The sequence below is a fragment of the Canis aureus genome, chromosome 22, assembly GCF_053574225.1.
Source record: "Canis aureus isolate CA01 chromosome 22, VMU_Caureus_v.1.0, whole genome shotgun sequence".
NCBI classification, from domain to species: domain Eukaryota; kingdom Metazoa; phylum Chordata; class Mammalia; order Carnivora; family Canidae; genus Canis; species Canis aureus.
The window spans coordinates 22,330,803-22,351,272 of record NC_135632.1 but is presented as its reverse complement, the minus strand read 5'-3'; the positions used below and the strand labels follow the sequence as shown (position 1 = coordinate 22,351,272).

The following is a 20,470-nucleotide window of genomic DNA, read 5'->3' as shown; positions in this document are numbered from 1 at the left end:
GATGCTGATAACTTTTTTTAAAAAGGGAGAGGGAGCAACAAAGGCAAGCATTTACTTACATTGTAAGTCATAGAGCAAGAAGAATTGTAGTCATACTTCCCAGCTGGGAGGATTTTAACCTCTGGAATGCTCTTGGTGAGAAAATCAGGAGAAATTCTTTCCCTGAGTATTTTAAAGACTAGGATATGTTAACCCCTTTGCCTCTAGAGTGCTGCAAAGTTTTTCTGGAGGCCAGGGTTGCTCCTCTCCCACCCGTTACTGGAATCATTCGGGATCTCTGAAAGCTTTGCACTGCGCTTGATGCCACTGCCAAAAGACGGCCATGTCCTTGGTCTCTGGTCTCTGATTGTCTCTAGCACATCTGGTGTTCTACCCCAGGAATCCTCTGGGCCCTTGATTTTAACTCCAGCTGTCACAGCAGCCACCTCCTGGGTACAGGCATACCCTGATAGGGCCTTTGCCCAGGGCTTCTCTGACAGCTCCATGGGCTATGGGCCTCATGCAGGAGTGAGAATACAGAGGAATGAGTACCAGTGGAGTAGCCCTGGGCCAGTGGGATGGGAATGATGTAGGAAATGTTGGGATTTGAATCCAACAGCCAAGAAAGAATCTTGAAACATCTTTGGTGCAAAAAGGTGTTTTTATTAAAGTACAGGCACAGGACCCATGGCCAGAAAGAGCTGCTTTGAGGTTGTGACAGGCGACTGATTATACACTTTCAAGTTGGGAGGAGGTTAGGGACACCACAAGCCTCCAGGATATTTTAGAAACAAGGTTTCCAATATCCTGATTGGGCTAGCTATTGCTAGGAAAAGATCATTTATTACTGTTTAGAAAAAACTCAGTCATGAGACCCTTCAGATATATATCGTGGGCCATATGCTTGGAGGAAGATTGCTAATGTGTATCTTGGGAGAGAAAGTCAAAGGAACTTTCCAAAGGAATTTTTATGTGTTAAAGAAGACTTACAGCATCCTGGGGGTCAGGATAATATTGCCTCTTGCCTTTAGCAAAGTATTAACATTGAGGTAGCTGAGTTCCTAGAGGAATGTCACTGCCTGTTTCCAGGACTTGTCAATTGGCTATAAGTAGTAAGGAAACTTAATTTTTCTTTTGCCTTTGTTTCCCACATCAGGAACAGCTCAGCAAGTGAGTGCTGTCTCTCAAAGACAGTTTGAGGTACAATCTACTCAGCCCCTCAGAGGTCCCCAGCAAATATGAGTTGCTCATTCTGGTCAACTCATAACGTGCTGTAGATTGATTTTCACTATTTGACTCATCTCAGACCCCCATGGTTGTTGCCCTTGGATCACTTCCCAAAATAAACTACCTGCACACAAGCCCTGGTCTCTGCCTTTCCTTTATCTGAGGGATCTCTAATGTAAGATTCGCTGTCTTAGCTTGGGCTGTCATAACAAAGTACCACAGGCTGAGAGTGCTTAAACAACAGAAATTTATTTTCCCCCAGTCTGGAGGCCCTGAAGACCAAGATCAAGGTGCCAACAGGATTGGTTTCTGATGAGACCTCTCCCTTTGACTTGAAGATGGCCACATTCTCATCGTGTCTTCACGTGGCCTTTCCTCTGTGTACTAGCATTTCTGGTATCACCTGTGTGTCTTAATCTCCTCTTCTTATAAAGACACAGTCAGATTAGATTGGGGACCACCCTAATGCCCTCATTTTGACTTAATAACCTCTTTAAAAGCCCTGTCACCAAATACAGTGACATTCTGAGGTGCTAGGGATTAGAGCTTCAACATATGAACTTGGGGGACACAAAGTTCAATCTTTAACACTTAATACTGAACCAAGGGACTCATGAGCAAAACAGTAAGAGTTTTGTAAGAGAATGTAGTTTGTAAGGGAATGTCCCTCAAAATATCAGGGGTCAGGACTCCTATCCCTAAGAACAGATTGTCCCTGTGGTGTTTGGCTGCAAGAGAAGGGTTGGAATAACCCTGAACCAATGAGAACATCATGGCATAGCAACTTCTTTTCCTCTTCCTCCTCCTGAATCATTGGTGGTGGTTGACCAAGAAAAGCATGCATTTTAGATACAGCTCGGTTTCATATATGGCAGCTGTGGTGGGACTTTAAACATGTTCATTAATCTACCTGAGATCTGTTTCCTACCCCACTGAGTGGTTGTGAGGATTAAATCAAGCATGAAAGACTGGACCAAAGCAAATGCTCAGAAATTAGTTTTTGGGATTGACCTGAATAAGAAGAGCCTACTGTTAATATATGGTTTAAATCACCAAAGAAAGCTTAGAAAGAAATAGGTTGCTTAGGCAAATTGTTGGTCCTAAAGTCTGCATGTGCTATACTCTGTTCAATCTATAGTCCCTTGGCCTCCCTTCACCTACTAATTCATAAGTGTAGGGTGAGGGGAACTGGTCCACATTCAGACTCCACCCCACACCTAAGTCAGAGGTGGCTTCAGTGGTGGTCCTGGGCCCATTTCAAAGGCATGCCAGGAGATGATCTCCCCTTCTTTGTTTCTGAAAGCTCACCAGGGCCCCTGCCTTCCCCTGTCAGCAGCTTCACTGACCATCCCAGGCATGTAGAAGTCACTGCCAGGAACCCTGCTTTGGCCATTCATCTTGCTTGAATCTGAAGGGGGAGGGAAGCTCCCAGGGAGTTACCAGATAGAGACAGATTTCTACCATCGTCTGGGTGGCTAGCAGAGCTGAAGGTAGGGCATAAGAGTAACCAGGAAGTGGTTCATAAGAAAAAGGACTTCACAGGTCAGAATCAGGCCTTAAAAGCATGTCAGGCCACTCCTCAGCAGTGGAGACTAAATTCTTCCTAGCCCATGTGTAGTACTGGGGTGGCCAGTCTTCCAGTTTATAATCTGAACAGATCCTATGTCTCACATTTATACAAGATGTGTTATTTGAAAAATTTGACACATGCTGTTGTGATTAATAAAATCCACATATATTTAGAAGTATTTTTAAATTTATAGGTTTTTGTTCTTGTGCATCTCTTCTCGATGAACTAAAAGCATATACACTGATCATCAGAGAGAATCCATGATTTTCTTTTAATGCTCAAAAAAGGTCCTCCTACTCAAAAGGCTGGGTATTACAAGTGATTTTCCACAGACAGTTTAGCCACATGAGTGCCATAGGAAAAGCAGTTAACATTAACGACAACCATAAAACCAGCTGGCATTCATAGAGTGCATCTTTTCTTCCAGGCTGTGTGCCAAGTGCTAGATGGGCACCAGATCTGGCCACCCTCTGGACCCCTGTCCCCTTCTGCCTGTCACTATCCTATGGCACTAAGATGTCTCTGCCTTGTTTTAGGATTCTTTGTGGATTTGTTTGAGCTCACCCAGAATCCAGAGATTGCCCTGTTCATTTTTGTGTTCTCCAAGGTGAAGGAGAGGATAGAGACCCTCCTTACTGGTCCAGTGAATGGGCCTGAATAAATGGAGGTCTGACCATTTGTGCCTTTGTCCAGTCCATAGTGGAAGATTCAGAAAGGGCATAAGAGTTGGTCAGCTCTGCCCAAGTAAGCCTTCCACATTTGACTCAAGCTGGCTCACGCAGAGGGGCAACAGGCACTCAGAGGCCACAATCTTTCCCACATCCAACCCAGCCTTTTCTGAGAAGCTGCTTCTGGGAGTCACGGTGGCAGTATGGACCTCCAGAACATTCCTAATGTTTCCTTTGAGTTCCTAGAGCTCCATAGGTTCATGAGTAAAGAAAGTCTAGGCTCTGAGCAACTTCCCAGGTATTTCACCTCTTCTCTCTGTCTTCCTCTCAAGGCTTCCTCCTGATCTTGGCACTGACTGAAGCACTGGTATTTGCCACCCAGGAACCATCTCCCAGAGAATCTCTTCAGGTCTTCCCCTCAGGCACCACCCCAGGCACCATGGTGACAGCATCCCTCAGCTCTACCAGACACTCTTCCATGGCAACTACCCCTACTTCTGTGGTCACACTGACGCCCCATCCCGATGGACCTTCCTCACAGGCTACAGCTCCCATGGCAATGACAACACCCCATCCAGATGGACACCCTCCTACAAACACCATCTCCACTATCACGGTGACAGCAACCACCCCACATTCTGAAGGCCCCCTACCCACAGAGCCCCTTCCTGCTGCCATGGCAACCACATCCTCCTACTCAGAGGGCCACACCCAGGGGGAGGCTGTGCCCACCATCCTGCTGACAAAGCCAACGGCAACCACCAGCCGTCCCACCACAGCACCCACCCGGGCTACCACGCGCAGGCCTCCCAGGCCTCCAGGCTCTTCCAGGAAGGGGGCCAACAGTTCATCACGCTCTGTCCTGCCTGCACCCAGTGGCCACTCTGGGAGGAAGGAAGGCCAACGGGGACGAAATCAGAGCTCCACACATCTGGGGCAGAAGCGGCCTCTGGGGAAAATCTTTCAGATCTACAAAGGCAACTTTACAGGGTCTGTAGAACCTGACCCCTCTACCCTCACCTCCAGGAACCCACTCTGGGGTTATTCTTCCTTGCCACAGCCCCAGACAGTGGCCACAACCATGGCGCCCAGTAGGACCTCGTGGGCACCACCCACCAACCCCCTGGTGCCTACAGAGGACAAGCCAGGCCTTAGCAGAGCAGGCCAGGGGGATGGTTCTACCTTCACCAGCCAAGGAGGGGAGCTGGACACCACAGTAGCCTCAGGTGCCCCTGCCAGTCCACAACCTGCCCCAGTGCCTTCTCAGCACCCCCGCGGTGACCCACAGGATGGCCCCAGCCACAGTGACTCCTGGCTTACTGTCACCCCTGGCATCAACAGACCTCCATCTACCAGCTCTGGGGTCTCCACAGCCACCGCGGGGCCCACCCAGGCTGCCTTCAATGCCAGTGTCTCAGCCCCTTCCAAGGGGACTCCTCAGGGAACATCCTCAACCTCGCAGGCCCCATCCCATCCCACCGAGGGCTCAGAAAGCACTATTTCCCAAGCCAAGGAGGAGGCTACAGCCACCCCCACCATGACCAACAGGGTGCCCAGTCCTCTCTCCACAGTGGTGTCCACAGCCACAGGAAACTTCCTCAACCGCCTGGTCCCTGCTGGGACCTGGAAGCCTGGAACAGCAGGGAATATATCTCATGTGGCCGAAGGGGACAAACCCCAGCACAGGGCCACCATCTGCCTGAGCAAGATGGACATCGCCTGGGTGATCCTGGCCATCAGCGTGCCCATCTCTTCCTGCTGTAAGTGCCTCCCCCTCTCCTTACTCTTCCCTATCTCCCTCCTCACCCTTTGTCACATCAACTTGTCTATCCCCAGAGTTCCTTTGCCCCAGAGCTGGGCAGTTCCCACCAGATAGGCCGCAAAATGTCCCAGAATTCTAAGAAACCGGGTAACAGGACAAGATTCATGGGTTATCCCTACCCCTCATCCTTAGCTCTGCCAGGATATGGCTCAGATGTCCACTCATCATAAAGACAGAGCTCCCAGGAGTTGAAGAGAACCTTCCAAGTAGTCCAGGCCAGTTCTGCATTTTGCAGAAAGAAACACAAAGCTGGAGAGGTGCCATGGCTCACCCAGGAGCCCAAAGTTAAGTGAGAGGCAGGCCTGGGATGGAAGGTCACTGTCTTCCTGCCCAGTGCTCTTATCATGACACCACCCTGCCACACTCACCTTCAAGGGCAGCCTGCTCATAGCTGTAGTGACATGGCACCAAGACACAGTAGGTGAATGTTGGCACTTCTAAACATGCAACCTTCAAATAGCAGAGCCCTTACCTTCCTCTCCCACTTCACATCCATTTTTCTGTGTCTTTCTCCCCTCCCTCATCTCTTGTCCTCCTGTTCTCTCTCTCTTTCTCCAAAAAAAGGAGAGGAGGCTTTGACCTTGCAGGAATTGCTATTAGCCTTGACAAAAGCAGCAGTTCCTATAGCTAAATTGAGAGCTGGAGAGTTACATGTGAATTTAGCTATTTTCTCCCTCCTCCCCAGATTTATTTGTTCATGGGTGATGTGAGCTGGATGCGATGTGGTCCTCAGCTTGCTTCCACTGGTACTGGTAAAGAAGGGCTCTCCCCAGGCCACCAGCACCTCCTTGCTGCTGCCTGTCACTCCTTTAATGAGAATTTGGAAGATCCTTCTCCCTGATGTCTCCATAAAGAACCTGATATAATCACTCTGAACCTTAGGACTTCCTTTATATCTTCCCCATATACTTGATCCTAGATTCTTAGAGTTTTTCTGATAACTTTACAGAAATCCTCACTGATCTTAGCTTACTCCATCCCTATAAAGTTATCATCTGGCCTCCTTCTGAATCCTTCCAGGGGTGAGAAACCCCCCTGTGATCTTCAGTCATTGGGCAGCCCATTCTCCTTTGACTCCCTCAGGTTGTTACCCAGCTCTCTTGGAAGCCTGACATTTGCTCTTTATAATTTCCACTCTGTAGTCCTAAGCTATGCCCTCTGAAACCTTTTGAAACACAAAAAAGCAGTCTATCTATCAACTCCTGAAACATTTAAAATGGTGCTCAAAGACAGCTTTTCCTTCTCTAAGCTGCTAATCCTTATTCCTTCAAGTCTCTTTATAGGGCCACATTGCTGTGGCCCTACCCCATCATCGGCCACTCTGGATGGCCACAAGTTTATCCCGGCTCTCCTAGAAGGGAGCACAACATTCCACATGCCCAGCCATGGCAGAGGAGAGCAGATGGTAGTTCCTTTGTTCTGGACACTTCAGTCACACTCAGGAAGCCAACACTGGCATTAGCTCTGTTAGTTGTACTGGCTGTCACATCACACCATGGGCTCATCCTGATCTCAAGAGGAATGAAACCCCAGAAATTTTCCACAGAAGAGGCTGTTAAGCCAGCTCTCCTAGCCTTTCCTCATGCTATGGGTCATTTGAACATTAGTACAGGAGGTATATGCCTTTGACATGAGCATAATTTCTACCTGGTGTTTTACCGACAAGATCTTTTTAAATCTAGATTCTGGATTCTTTCCAGAAGCCACCTCTCCTGGCTTTTTGTTTCCTTCTAGTTGCTAAGCAAAGCAAACTTTCCAGGTCAAAGGTGGGCAGGCTGCTTCTGCTGAAGGGCCCAATTCAGGAAAATGTTTGCAAGCTGCATATTTTATTTTTTCATTAAGTACCTTTATTGTCTCTCATGGAAAGACACGTGAATGCTTAAAACTGTGATTGCCCACTTCTAAAACAGAAGAGTGATAATGAGAAAATGTAGCTCTGTTAGCCAATAAATTATTAATAGTGGTCATATTTGAGAAGTAACTACATTAGAGACAGCTTTCTAATTTTCCATTCTTGATATGTCTCTAGAAGCTTTAGTGAGTTCCCATTATTTTTAACCAATCCATCCTCAAAATAGACTAGCCAGAGGAGTAAAAAATATAAACACAGTATGCAAGGAACAACCTTACAGGCAAAGACTAAGTCACCAGGTGAAGTGACTTGCCCAGGGTCCCAATCACATAAATCAGCTCAGATCCGATGAAAGAATCTCTTTGTCTGATTCAACACATTATTTCCCAAATTCCCATTGTGTGCCAGGCACTATGCCAAGCACTAGGGAATCAAGGTATATGATGTGGTTCCCTCCCCCAGCTCTCAGAACCCTCTCCCCACCTGGGCTTTTCTCTTTAAGCTGGACAGGACAGGGTAGGTCTAACCTTCACCCCATAGGCCACGCCCACATGTGTTTTATGGTTCTAAAAAGACTTCTACAGCCATTTTTGCCATGTGTGAGTTTGAAATTGGATCTTACTACAAAGCCAGAAAACCTATGGGCTGCCTAAACCATGCATGATAATGTCAGCCAAGAAAGATACAAGGACACAGCCTGGCACTGCACCTAGAGAATGCTCCCGGCACTCTGAAAGGAGCCTTCAGGTGCTGTGATAGAACATACTACTTTCTAAAGAACGGTATGAATCCTTTGTTCAAAGTGGACTCTTGCAAAAAAAAAAAAAAAACAAAGTGGACTCTTGCATCCTCTTGGAACCACAGACTCCACCTCCTTCAGCATCTGCCTTACATTTCCACTATCCACACAGGAGGCTCCCCTAAGCCCTCACTCACCAAGATCCTTGCATTAGCCCTAGTTGCCTCCACATAGAGCTCCTTGTCCTTAGTCATGGCCCCAGCTGCTGTGGGACCATCCTTCAGGAACCCTGTGAAGGCCCTGATACAAGGGGCATCAAGACAGAATACTTGTCCAGCTTCAGAATACCATGCTCTTTCAAAGCACAGATGAGTAAATATCCAGGCTGTTTTCATAGCCTAATCCCACTCTAGTCATCAGATAAGGAGACCTCTTCCAGCAGCTGCATTTATCCTAAAGCTCACTCTACTACATGGATCTTCTTTGCCAGTTTGCCATATGTTTCAGGCAGTCTGGTTTAGTAGCATGCATAGATTACCTCACACCTGGCTTTTCAGAACAACTCTGGCCTTGTCCCTGCTTTCTTCCATCTTCCAGAAACCACACTTCAGGTGGCCAGGGTTTACGAGGTAGGTGCTTGAATCCCCTGCTTCTGTTGGAAGCAGGCAGTGATCATAGCAGATCTCAAGCCTGCCCAAGAAGAAATGTCATCAGTTCCAACAACCTTTCTAGATCATAAGCGCTACCCAATGGCTGGAAGGATATATGTGCAAGTACTGAGAAATTCTTTGTCTCCTGAGCCACACAGAGGTTCAGATGTGCTAAAAACCCGAAAGTGATCAGATCCAGGCCACATTTGGCTGGGGCAGTGGAGCCATGTGCCTCTTGAGCTGGTCTCTGCTGCCACCATCAGGATACAAAGAGCCCACTACTTCCTGCTAGCACCCTCTGGGCCGGACACTGGCTTGGTCCTCGTGGACCGCTGTCAGTGCTCTGGGTTTTCATCAGGAGGTCAGTCTCGTGGCTCTGCCAAGCTCCCTGGCTTCTCCTGCACATGCCGCATCCATTCTCAAGAATGTCTTCACCCTCCCTCCTCGAAAAAGATGAAAGGCTCTATAGAGGGTGAGAACAGGGACCAGGCCAACTGCAGATGTTATTCATCACCAATCCAAGTTGAGCCAGGCTGAAGCAAAGTAGCACCTCTCTCTGCCCCTGGATATGTGAAGTTCCATGTGCACTGCACCCCAGAGCATTCTGGCTTCCTTCCAGACATGCAGTTAATGCCACTGGAGTATCAGTACAGCATTCAACAAGATAATATATCATGTGGCCACACAGTTCTTGGCTATATTCATCATTCTGTGGATGTTAGTCAAAATGGAATGTGTATGTGTATATATATATAATTATGTATATTATTTTATAAAATCTCTTACAGGCCCCAAATGACTTTGTAGTTATTACATAAGAAAACATGGATCAGAGTTACTCTATGAAAAGAGTAGAATAAATTGCAATGAGAAGGAAATGTGACCAGGAGGTTTGTCTCCTTGGGGCTTATGAACTAACGGAAGCAAGGGGATTGGGGAGTAGCCTCAGGGCCAGGCAGACTTGTCCAGGGGCTATCACCTCAGCTGGACCAGAGTGTCATGCCCATGCTTTCACAGCTCTTCTCTGTGCTTCCCAACCAGCACCCCCTGCTGGGAGCCTTGTAGTCCCACCCACCAGGATGGCAAGCCAGACGGTAAGCCCCCAAACCTGGTTTCCCTAGGCCGATAGCCTCATCTCCAGCCTGGCCTCCTTCCATATCCCGAGGACTCCCTGGGCCTCTTTCTCCAACCTCCAAAGTGAGGCCAGCCAGAGGGACCAACCCAGCCTTTGGACAATTACAGGCCCCTCAGGCTGGCATCACCAGACCAATCCTCCCCTCCAGGATGTCAAGTTTCTCATCTTCAAAATGAAGGAGCCAAACTGAAATAAGTCACAGCTCCCTAACTGTTTTTAACATTAAACCTGCATAAATCACTGGAGAAGAGGCCTGGTGTGACAGAAAGGCTTGGCTCGTGGAATCAAATATACCTGCTACCCAATGGCTGGAAGGATATATGTGCAAGTACTGAGAAATTCACCTCTCCTGCTAGTCACTTCACCTCTCCTGCTAGTCACTTCACCTAGTCACCTGTGGGGCTTGGACCATGTTACTTAACCATGGGTCCAATGTTTTCTCACCTATAAAAATAGGACTAATATCCACTGTGTTAGCTTAGGGTCTTCAAGAGGCAGATGTCAAGGGGGCCTTGGTAGCTCAGTCAGTTAAGCATCTGACTCTTGGTTTCAGCTCGTGTCATGATCCCAGGGTGGTAAAATCAAGCTCTGCACTGGGCTTTGCACTGAGTGTGCTGCCTAGTTAGGATTCTCGCTCTCCTTCTCAACATCCCCACTCACTCTCAAAAAAAAAAAAAAAAAAAAAAAAAAAAAAAAAAAACAGATGACAGCATTGACTTGTGTTTGCACAGAGTTATGTCATTTATAAAGTGCTCCCCATACCTCAGATAGATGTGTTCCCTGTAGTGTTCAGGGCAATGTAAGATAGCAGGCATCACCCTGAGGGTCACAGAGACCCAGGTCAAGTTCCATTAATTACCTGGGTGATCAAGGTCAATTGTGTTAATTTCCATGATCTTCATTTGCCTCTTCTGCAAAAAGGAAAAGTAACAGTACCTTCCTCAGTTATTTTGTGGGTTAAATCAGACTGTAAAGTACCTAGGTCAGCACTGGGCACATATTAGAGACTCCATAAGCCTGAATTGTACTTTTTCTTGAGTCACTCAACAGTCATCTAGTGCAGTTTTTCTATCTAGATCTCTCTTGTGGAGGGTACTAGAAGAACAAAAAGAAAACTCTCATTAATTAAGCACTGACTGTGTATCAGTGTGTTCAGCATTTTGCATTCATGATCTCTAGTTCCCATTACAGCCCTGTGACTCCGTAGTAGCCAAGTGTGATAAAGTGATTTACCTAAAGTAACACACAGCAATCAAACTTGAACCCAGGCTTTTGGACTCTAAGCCCAAACTCTTTCTACAGCGAGGACAGCTTCTATTGTAAATGAAATGGCATTTGTGAGTCGCTGGGAGCTCCCTGAGAGAAACAATCAGGCCTCAAGTGCTAACATTTAAGGGGAGAAAGCTAGGAACAGAGTCCCCTGTTCCAATCCCCAGACCATCCCACAACAGGGCCAGCCCTGCCTGCAAGGCAGGGTCCTGGTCCTGTGTCCTAAACAGGCCCAGGTTGTGGAGCCAAGGGCAGTGTGGGCTTGAGGGAGCATTGGACTGGGGGTAGAGGACCTAGACTCTGCAGCCTGTGCCAGCCCAAGTTAGCAGCTTTATGAGATGCCAAAAAAAGAGAGACAGGACCCAAGGTCTTGCCCTAGCCCTGCCACTCACAAACCTATGACCTATGGCAAGTCAGCTGGATACTTTGGACCAGTCTTCTCATCTATAAAATAAGGAGATGCCCTAAATTGCAGATTTTCAGGCTGAGCTCTGTAGCTCTCCCACTTCACCCTTATTCATCCTTCAGTCAGCTCCTTCTATGGAAGGAAAGGAGAGAAGAAAAAGGAGAATTTGAATTTGGAAATTTTTCAAAATTTGAAAGTCTGTACCAGCCAGTCTAAAATTTATTTTAGCTCAAACACTCAGAAATGTCCTTTATATCTTTAAAACTTTTTAAAGGGGACCTAGAAGAGTAATGAGCAAATTAGAAGTCTTTCTGATCAAAGCAGATTGGATCAGTAGAAACTTGCCTAATGTCTCGGCCTTGTCTAGAGGCCTTTTCAGGTTGAGATGCCAGCAAGGCCAGGAGCTGAGAAGAGAGCTACAGAAACAGAATTACTGTGTCATCCTACAGGGACCTAGGGGGTAGCCTCTGAGGTCTCAGCTTGTATGAGTGCCAGCTTTTACAGATACCTGACACTGGCATATACAGGCCCCCCTGATGCTGGCCAAATCCTCAGGCTGCTGTGGATAGAGCTGGCCCTCTGCTGCCCCCTGGTGGTCATTGCCATCATGGTGCCAGCCTCTGGTCTGCTGGGTCTGGGGTCTCCTCTTCCCAGTGTAGATGGTCCGTGCCTCCAAGATGTTGAGTACAACCCTGCCTATCCCTGGCCTGGAGTTTCAGCCACCCACAGGCTGTGGTGATGGTGAGCCTGGGCAGGGGATCCCAGTCTTCATTTACTGCCTTTTCCCCAAGAGGGCTACTGTCATCCTTGTCAAAGCATCACCCATTGCACACTCTGAGCCTGGATAGGCTACATTATCTCTCCAACCTCAGAAGCCTTCCTTCTTGGCAAACCGAAGCACCTCTGTTCACACGTGGTTCATTAGCAACATCCAAATGTACTTATTCCTCCCTAGAGCCCCATAAGTCTCAGAGATTGGATGGACAGGGTCACACATTAAGGTCACCTCAGGAAAGCCTTTCATGATGACCCTAAAGTATTCACTCCCCAACTCCTCTCATTCTCTCACTTCACCCTGTTTTATTTTCTTTGAACAGTTATTGCTATCTGAATTTACCTTGTATTCATTTTGTTTATTATAGATCATGTCACCACCTGTATGTCCCTCTATACACAAACTGGGAGGGATATTTGTGATGCAGGGCAACCTTGTCTTTTTTTTTTTTCCACTCCCTCTCTCCCAGAACCTGGCCTAAAGTCAACATTAAACATTGCAGATAATTGTCAAACCAACAAATTAACAAATAGGGCAGGCGGCTGAATGAATATATGAGCATCACAGCCTCACCTGGAGACTTGTATCTGTCACTCAGCAATGCTGGCTCCATGCTTGTCTCCCCCCACATCCCCATACCATCTCTAATTTCGACTCTCTCTATAGCTGTCTTGCTGACAGTGTGCTGCCTGAGGAGGAAGAAAAAGACAGCCAACCCAGAGAACAACCTGAGCTACTGGAACAATGCCATCACCATGGACTACTTCAACAAGCATGCTGTGGAGTTACCAAGGGAGATCCAGTCCCTTGAAACCTCTGAGGTAATGAGCCCCAAACCAAGGGGTGCCCCTGGAAGGTCCAGCCCCACCATAGAGAATAGCACAGGCTCCAAAGTAAGCTGTGAAGCATCTGCTTGCTTCTTAGGGTCTTGCTCCTCAAGATGGTACACAGACTAGTAGGAGCAGTGGCAGGAGACTACAGACCTCACCCCAGCCCTACTGAATCAATCTGTATTTTAGCAAGAATTCTCAGGTGCTTTCTATGCATGTTAACATTCAGGAAGCACTGTTCTTGGAACCTCGGGTTTCTGGGAACAATTCAATAAGTATTCATTGAGGACCCATTTTGTGGCAGGCAGTCTCTGGGGACTGTGAAGACGAGAGCTTGCTCTCAGGGGGCATAGATCCTGAGATGTGGTTGACATATGAGCCCCAAGCATCATTCAAAAGCAAACAAACTAGGGTAGATACAAGAAGAGTTGCAGAGAGCTGTAGAAACCTAGGAGAAGAAAGCCTTTGCATTGAGGGTTAGGAAGGATAAATGGATTTTGACAGATATTATAGCAAAGGAAGTAACCTGAGTAAAGGTGGGAATGTGGGCTGGACACGCATATAATGGGAGAAAAGAACACATCGAGTCAAGAAATGTTGCCCAGAACATCTGTCTGGCCAGTGAGAGAGCTAGGCTTTGACCAGGCTCTCCTTCTACTCTCATACATAAGGTGAGGCAGAGGTGAGGGCATAGTAATAAAGATAGATTGATTAGACGTGGGCTTGAATGGAGTTCGTATTTTAGTCTTGGGCAGTTTGTGTGACCTAGTTTTAGAAAGATTGTGCTGATGGTCTGGTAAAAGTACTTTATACATGATTAATGAATGCATAGGAGGAGAGGAAGGGTGGTTTAATGAATGGATGAACAGATGGGACTACTAGAGATGATGAGAACTTCTGGAGATAGTTCCTTCTTCCCCTGCAGATCCGTCCCCCACAGCAGCCAGGATGAGCTTCTATTAACATAAATGTGATCACATCATTCCCATAATCAGAACCCTTCAGTAGCTTCCTGATGCTCTTAAGTTACAGTTCAGTCTTTTCACAGTCTTCTGCAGAGCCTGTTAGGTAGACTTGGCCCTGGCCCAACCGTCCAGCCTCACATCATTCCATTCTTCCTCTCATTTGCTAAGCTCCAGCCACACCGGATTTCTTGTGATTTATTTATGGTGCTAATTTATGTCCCATTCTGGGGCTATGCATGATAGTTTCCTCTGTTGGAATGTATTCTGTCCCTCCCCAGCACTCCTTTACTTGTTTACCTCACTGACTCCTACGCATCATTCAGGCCCAGACTAACTTACTTTCTCAGAGAGGCCTTCCCTGACCTGCTAGGCTGGACTCTGCTCTCCTATCATATGGCCTCAGCATCCTGTGCTTTTCTATCATAGTGCTTACCAGAGTTGTAAGTGTGTAGCTGTAGCTACTGGCCTGATAATTAGTTTTTTGTTTTTTGGTTTTTTTTTGTTTTGTTTTTAAATTTTTATTTATTTATGATAGTCACACACACACAGAGAGAGAGAGAGGCAGAGACATAGGCAGAGGGAGAAGCAGGCTCCATGCACCAGGAGCCCGACGTGGGATTCGATCCCGGGTCTCCAGGATCGTGCCCTGGGTCAAAGGCAGGCGCCAAACTGCTGCGCCACCCAGGGATCCCCTGATAATTAGTTTAATATTTCACTCCCCACCTAGAATACCCAGTTGCTTCTATATTGTGAAACCCAGGGATCAGTTCTGAGCATTCCGCTTACTTGATCTACCAGCAGCATCAGCACCTCCTCAGAAAGTTTCTGTCTTCATCCCATCCCGTCCTGGCTCCCCTCCCTCTCAGCAGCTCCTTCTCAGTCTCTGTCACTGGCTCCTTGTCCTTTGGCCAGCCTCTAATCACTGCAGTGCCCAGGCTCAATTGTCCCACTGCTTCTCTTCTCTCTATACTTAGTTTCATGATTTTTAAGTACTCTCTCTGCACCATTGACTTGCCGTTTCCATCTCTGGCCTTGATATTTCCCCTGCACTCCAGATTCACATACCCACCTACTACCATGCATGTCTAATGGGCATCTCATATTCAACATGCCCAAAACTGAACTGTTGACTTCCCCTCCCCACCCAAATACCCAGAAGTTCCCTGGTGTTTCTCATTACATGGATGGCACTGCCAACTGCCTTTTCCTCTCACATACTCCACATCCAGTCTGTCAGCAGATCCCCTTGGTTCTTCCGACATAAGAGTACTTTTCTCTACCTGCGCTGCTGCCTCCCTCAAATCATGGATTGTTGTAGTGGCTTCTGAAAACAAGATCCCAGCTACCATCTTGCCTCCTGCAGTTTGTCCTCCACACAGTAGCCACAAAATCTTCTCAAGGAAGGACTTCACATCTGCCATGGCTTCATGGCTCCAAACCTTCAAATGGCTCCTCTTCACACTCTGAACAAAATCCAAATTCCTCTTACCAGATCTTTCATAGGCTGGCCCCTGCCCACCTCCCTGGCCCCCTCCTGCCAGACTGCCCATTGACCACACACTTGAGCCACAATGGCCTTTGGCTCTTCCTCAACACAGTTCTTCCAACAATACAAGATTGCTCTCTCACAGATGTAAAATGCTCTTTTCCTGGTTCCATCCCCCACTTCCATCAGGTCTCTGTTCCAGTGCTGCCTCTTCAGGGAAGCCTTCCCTGACTTATCTATACAGAGTAGAAAGCCACCCCCCACCCCCATGGTTTTCTATACTCTTTTCTGCATTATTTTTCTTCAGAGCACTTCTTGCCACTTGACATTGCATCATTCTCTGTTGACTGGCCTGTTATCTGTCTCTCCTACTAGAATATAAGCTGCCTGAGGGCAGGAGCCTTGTTTGTTCTGCTCATTGCTCTATCCCTAGCACCTAGACAATGCCCAGAACATGGTAATGTTTATCACATGAATGAACTGTGATTTTATTTTATTTTATTTTTTTTGAACTGTGATTTTAATTCATGACTGGGCCGTCACCCAGTCCAAAGCCTAACATACAGTGGATGCTCAATAAAAATTTTTAACTGGGGACACCTAGGTGGCTCAGTGGTTGAGCATCTCCCTTTGGCTCAGGGCATGATCCCTGGGTCCTGGGATCGAGTCACAAATCGGGCTCGGAGCCGCCTTCTCCCTCTGCCTATGTCTCTGCCTCTCTCTATGTGTCTCTCATGAATAAATAAATAAAATCTTTAAAAAAAAATTTTTTTAACGGAAGGACAAAGCAACAGGCTCCATGAAAGCATTGACCTTTAGTATGGTCAGTGTACATCTTGCATAGCAAAATTCATAACCACACTTATTGTGGTGAAGCATTTCATAATGTACATAATTGTCAAATCACTATGTTGTACACCTGAAACTAATATAATATTGTATGTCAATTATACTTCAGTTAAAAAAATAAAAATGTTTTTAAAAGTGTTCCTGAGAACTATTACAGTGAGTAAAAAGATGGGTAAGTTGGCAAAAGGGCTGGCCACACTTTGAGTGTGGGCTGTGAATCTCTGAATCTCTGAACTCTAAATTTCTCATATTCTCTTTGCAAATTGGTAAGTGAAAACCAAAACCAAAGGACAGTGTCTGTGAGCTTACTATAGAAAGGGCCCTGCTTATGCAGCATCCCAATTAGTCATTCCACCCCAGAGCACTGGGGCTGCCTTCAGACAAAAGCCAGAGGTTCTGGTCGAGGCTGCCCCCAGCAGTCACCATCCTAGGTTAGGAAGTTGCCATAGAACCAGCAGCAGGAAGGCCAGTTTGGCTTCAGAATGGGTTTTATCACTGTTTCCCGCCCAACAGGTCTACTGCCCTCATTCTGCTTTATGTGGAGTAATGTTACAATTTGTTCCAACTCTCTGGGCACATACAGGCCCTGCAGACCACCCACAGAGTGGTCATGCAGTCACAGGGCATATACCCTGCACTCCACAACCTGGGGCTGCACTCACCGTAGTTGTAGTTGCCAACTTTCGTGGCTGCCAAGTGCTTTGCCTAAGCAAGTTTCTCTGGTGCCCTGTTCCCATTCTGGATTGATGAAAGCAGCAAAACACAAATCCAGGCTGTATAGGCAAAACTAATGCCCAAAAGGTGCCTATAAATTTTTCCATGCTTTCCCCCGCCCCCTTTTCCTTCCCTTCCTCCTCCTTTTTTTTCCTTTCTTGTCTGTCATTTCCTAAGTAACTTTCTTTTCTACACTGTAGGAAGTCTCCACATGGTTCACCCTTGGTGAACATTGCTTTGTACAAACTATAAAATGACATGCCAGATCTCAGCCTCCAAAATCTCCCTCCACAGCTCAACGCAAAGCCCAGTAGAGACAGAGGGGATGCCCTGTTTTCCGTAGTTAGAGAGATGCTCCTGTGTCCCTCTCTCAAATGGGCACTCTATCAATTCCAGACATTGAAGAACATTTTTATCTTCGGAAAAGACGTTTCACTGACAAATGGCCGTTGTTCCTTTCCCTCCTTATTGTCCATAAGGCAATATGTACTACTCAAAAATTATCCATGTTTTGGTTACAATAAACTTCAGCAAGTTAATTGTATCTTCTTCAAGTGAAGACATCTCACCAAGTCTGGATTAAGCCGGTTCTACCTTATTACTGAGTCTTTGCTCTAAAGTAGCCTGTAGGTTCTGAGATGTCAGTATTTTAGAACTGGGATAAGCTGACTTTTTTTTTTTCCCTAAATTAATACCTGGGCCTGATTCTGAGTACAGACATTTATTTTTTTTATTTTTTTAAAGATTTTATTTATTTATTCATAGAGGCACACAGAGAGAGAGGCAGAGACACAGGCAGAGGGAGAAGCAGGCTCCATGCAGGGAGCCCGATGTGGGACTCGATCCTGGGTCTCCAGGATCATGCCCCGGGCTGCAGGCAGCCCTAAACCGCTGCGCCCCTGGGGCTGCCCTGAGTACAGACACTTAGTGGACCACAAATGCTTACAGTCCTTGTTAGTTGATGCCAAAATCATTTAAACAACCTAATCAGTGAATTACTTATTTCTAGATTCTTCCATTTCTCAGGCTATGTACACAGACTAAATTTTTCACTTGCCACCTACTGTCACAGAGATTCATATCCATTCACCTCAGTACATCTAGTGCTATAAGAAATGAGGCAATAATTCTGGGAGAACTCAGGAGGGGGAGGAATGCACCCTTGAAGGCTCAGACAGGTGAATGGTAAGAGAAGAAAAAGGTGGGAAATGTAGGGCGTGAAAGTGCAGGTAGGGAAAGCTGCCAAGTCTCCCAGAGATCTGTGAGAAAGAGGCAGGAAGGAGAATCAGGGGCCCACATAGACCCAGTTTTACCCACGAAGGCAGTGGGCCATGCGCTCACTGTGTGTTGCACATGGCAAGCCTTCTCAGACTTCTCAGTGGAAAGCAGTCCCATCTCTGGCAACCTGTCATTCAGGAAGCAGGAAATCTTCCTGCAGAAGAGCAGAGAGGGCTCTGCACTTCAGCATTGACAGTGAGGACGATGAAAATGTTTACCAAGCAATCCTATTTGGAAATGGATGTCCTCCTGTGTGTGTGTTTCCTTATGAATGTTTTCCTTATGAATGTGTGTTTCCTTATGAACGGAACCCTCCAAGTTCATACCATCTCCTCCCTCTCTCCTCTCAGGACCAGCTCTCGGAGCCCCGATCCCCAGCCAATGGCGACTACAGAGACACTGGGATGGTCCTTGTTAATCCCTTCTGCCAGGAAACACTGTTTGTGGGAAATGATCAAGTATCAGAGATCTAACTGCAGCAGCCCTTGCTTTGCTGTTCCCTACCTGTCGTCTCTAAATTATAAATATACAAATATATATTATAAATATAATCTTTGTGTAACCCTGACTTAATAAGAAACATTTTCAGCTTTTTTTTCCTAAGAATTGTCAACATCTTTTTTATAAGTGTGGTTTAAAAAAAAAAAAAAAAACTTTACAGAATGATCCGTGGCTTTATAAAATAAAGGTATTTCTAAGCAAAGCAGTTGCATTGATTGCTTCTCTTAATAACTGTTATTGAGTACTTGGGGGTCCCAGCAGCCCCAGGCAGGTGAGGAAAGAAATAGACCTGTGGAAGTGAAATGTTAAAATAGTCAAGAACACAGCTTCTTAAAGTTCTGGTTCTTCTGGATTCAGTGGGACCCCACTTCCTCCCCCTGCACACCAGTGAAGGCAACTGGACCACCCAAGGGGAAGCAGCAGACTCATGCACAGAGCAGGAAAAGGGGACCTCTCATCACCCCAGCGGATGATCCTGTACCCACACAGTGGCACCATTGACTGTCAAGGCTAATACCATCTGAGTTCAGGACAGCAGGCAGGAAGGAACGTGCAGCCCTCAGGAGTCTGTGGAGGACATTAGGCATCCCAAGGCCACATCCTCCTAACATCACACGACAGGGAGCTTCCACTGTGCTTACAGGACTGCTTTGCCCTGGCAGAAAAAAAGCCCCACCCACCCCCAAGCACATTCCTGCATCCTCTCCAACACCCACATCTGCTTTAAAACTCGTGCCTTTCTCTGAAGATGGTTTAGATGTGGATCCTAACCCTGGAGCTTTGGAATGCTTGCCCTTCTTCACAAATCAAATGTTTATTGGGGTTCAGCTTTGTTTTCTCAAAAGGCATCACATTTTGCCCCTTGAGGAACATGTTTATATAAAAGGCCTTGAAGTGTGGAGCTGTGATTTTCTAAACCCTCCTGTGATCTTACAAAACAAAGATTGTCAAGGTGGATTGCTTGGGAGAAGACATCACCATATCCCTATCCCTCCTTGGCACAAGCAGGTGGACCTGCTTGTGGGTCTGCAGGTGGGCTTACCACCCGGCATTCATTTCCCAGTCTCCCCTGCATGGCTGCCTTTGCAGATGGCTGGCCAGCCACCTCCCCTAGCCCACACTCAGGAGGGTCAGACCCGCAGAGACCAGGGGCTTCCACAGATGGCTGCTTCTCACTTTTTTCCTAATAGATGGTGGGGAGAGAAGAGAACTGCTTTGACTCTTTCTCTAAAGAAAATTAGTTTGATAGTATATTTTGAATATAGATGTTCTTATAGTCAGATTGGGAATTGAATGTTGATTCACATGTTTGTGTTGTTGCTGTGGTCTTTTTATCATAACTTTTTCCTTTCTTCCTACATTTCCTTAAAAAAAAAAAAAAAGATGGCCTTCAAAAATGTGTGTTCTCAATGTTGTATGAATCTACTTAACATGAGTTTGGTGGTTGTCTCTCTTTAAAGACTCTTCAACCCACAAGGAAGCAGGTTAAATGTTGCTCTGAGATTCGTTTGCCAGCGTGCTGCTGTCTGAGCTTTTAACCTTATATTTCTGTCTGCTATTGCATTTACTATAGCAATGTGTGTGCATATATAAAGAAATATGTTTGTAAAGTAAAATTATATATAATATATGTAATCAAAGATACATATGTTATATATACACATATATATATGTGGATGTATGACTTATTTTTCCTTATCCACAGAATTCAACTACCATGTATATATAAATAAACTTATTTTATTAGCCAGAGGA

General features: G+C 46.4%; 1 protein-coding gene across 36 annotated transcripts in view; it reads left to right on the top strand.

The window, feature by feature from the left end:
* The window catches only part of TMEM108 (transmembrane protein 108), a 344,051-nt gene extending 323,581 nt beyond the window's left edge, over positions 1 to 20,470 (top strand). For all 36 annotated transcript variants that reach the window (XM_077865133.1, XM_077865156.1, XM_077865118.1 and 33 more), the window contains 3 exons: positions 3,777 to 5,204; positions 12,759 to 12,913; positions 18,565 to 20,470. In XM_077865133.1, the coding sequence (XP_077721259.1) occupies positions 3,777 to 5,204; positions 12,759 to 12,913; positions 18,565 to 18,687 (1,706 nt within the window). In that variant the 3' untranslated portion in view covers positions 18,688 to 20,470. The remainder of the gene's footprint in view (positions 1 to 3,776; positions 5,205 to 12,758; positions 12,914 to 18,564) is intronic.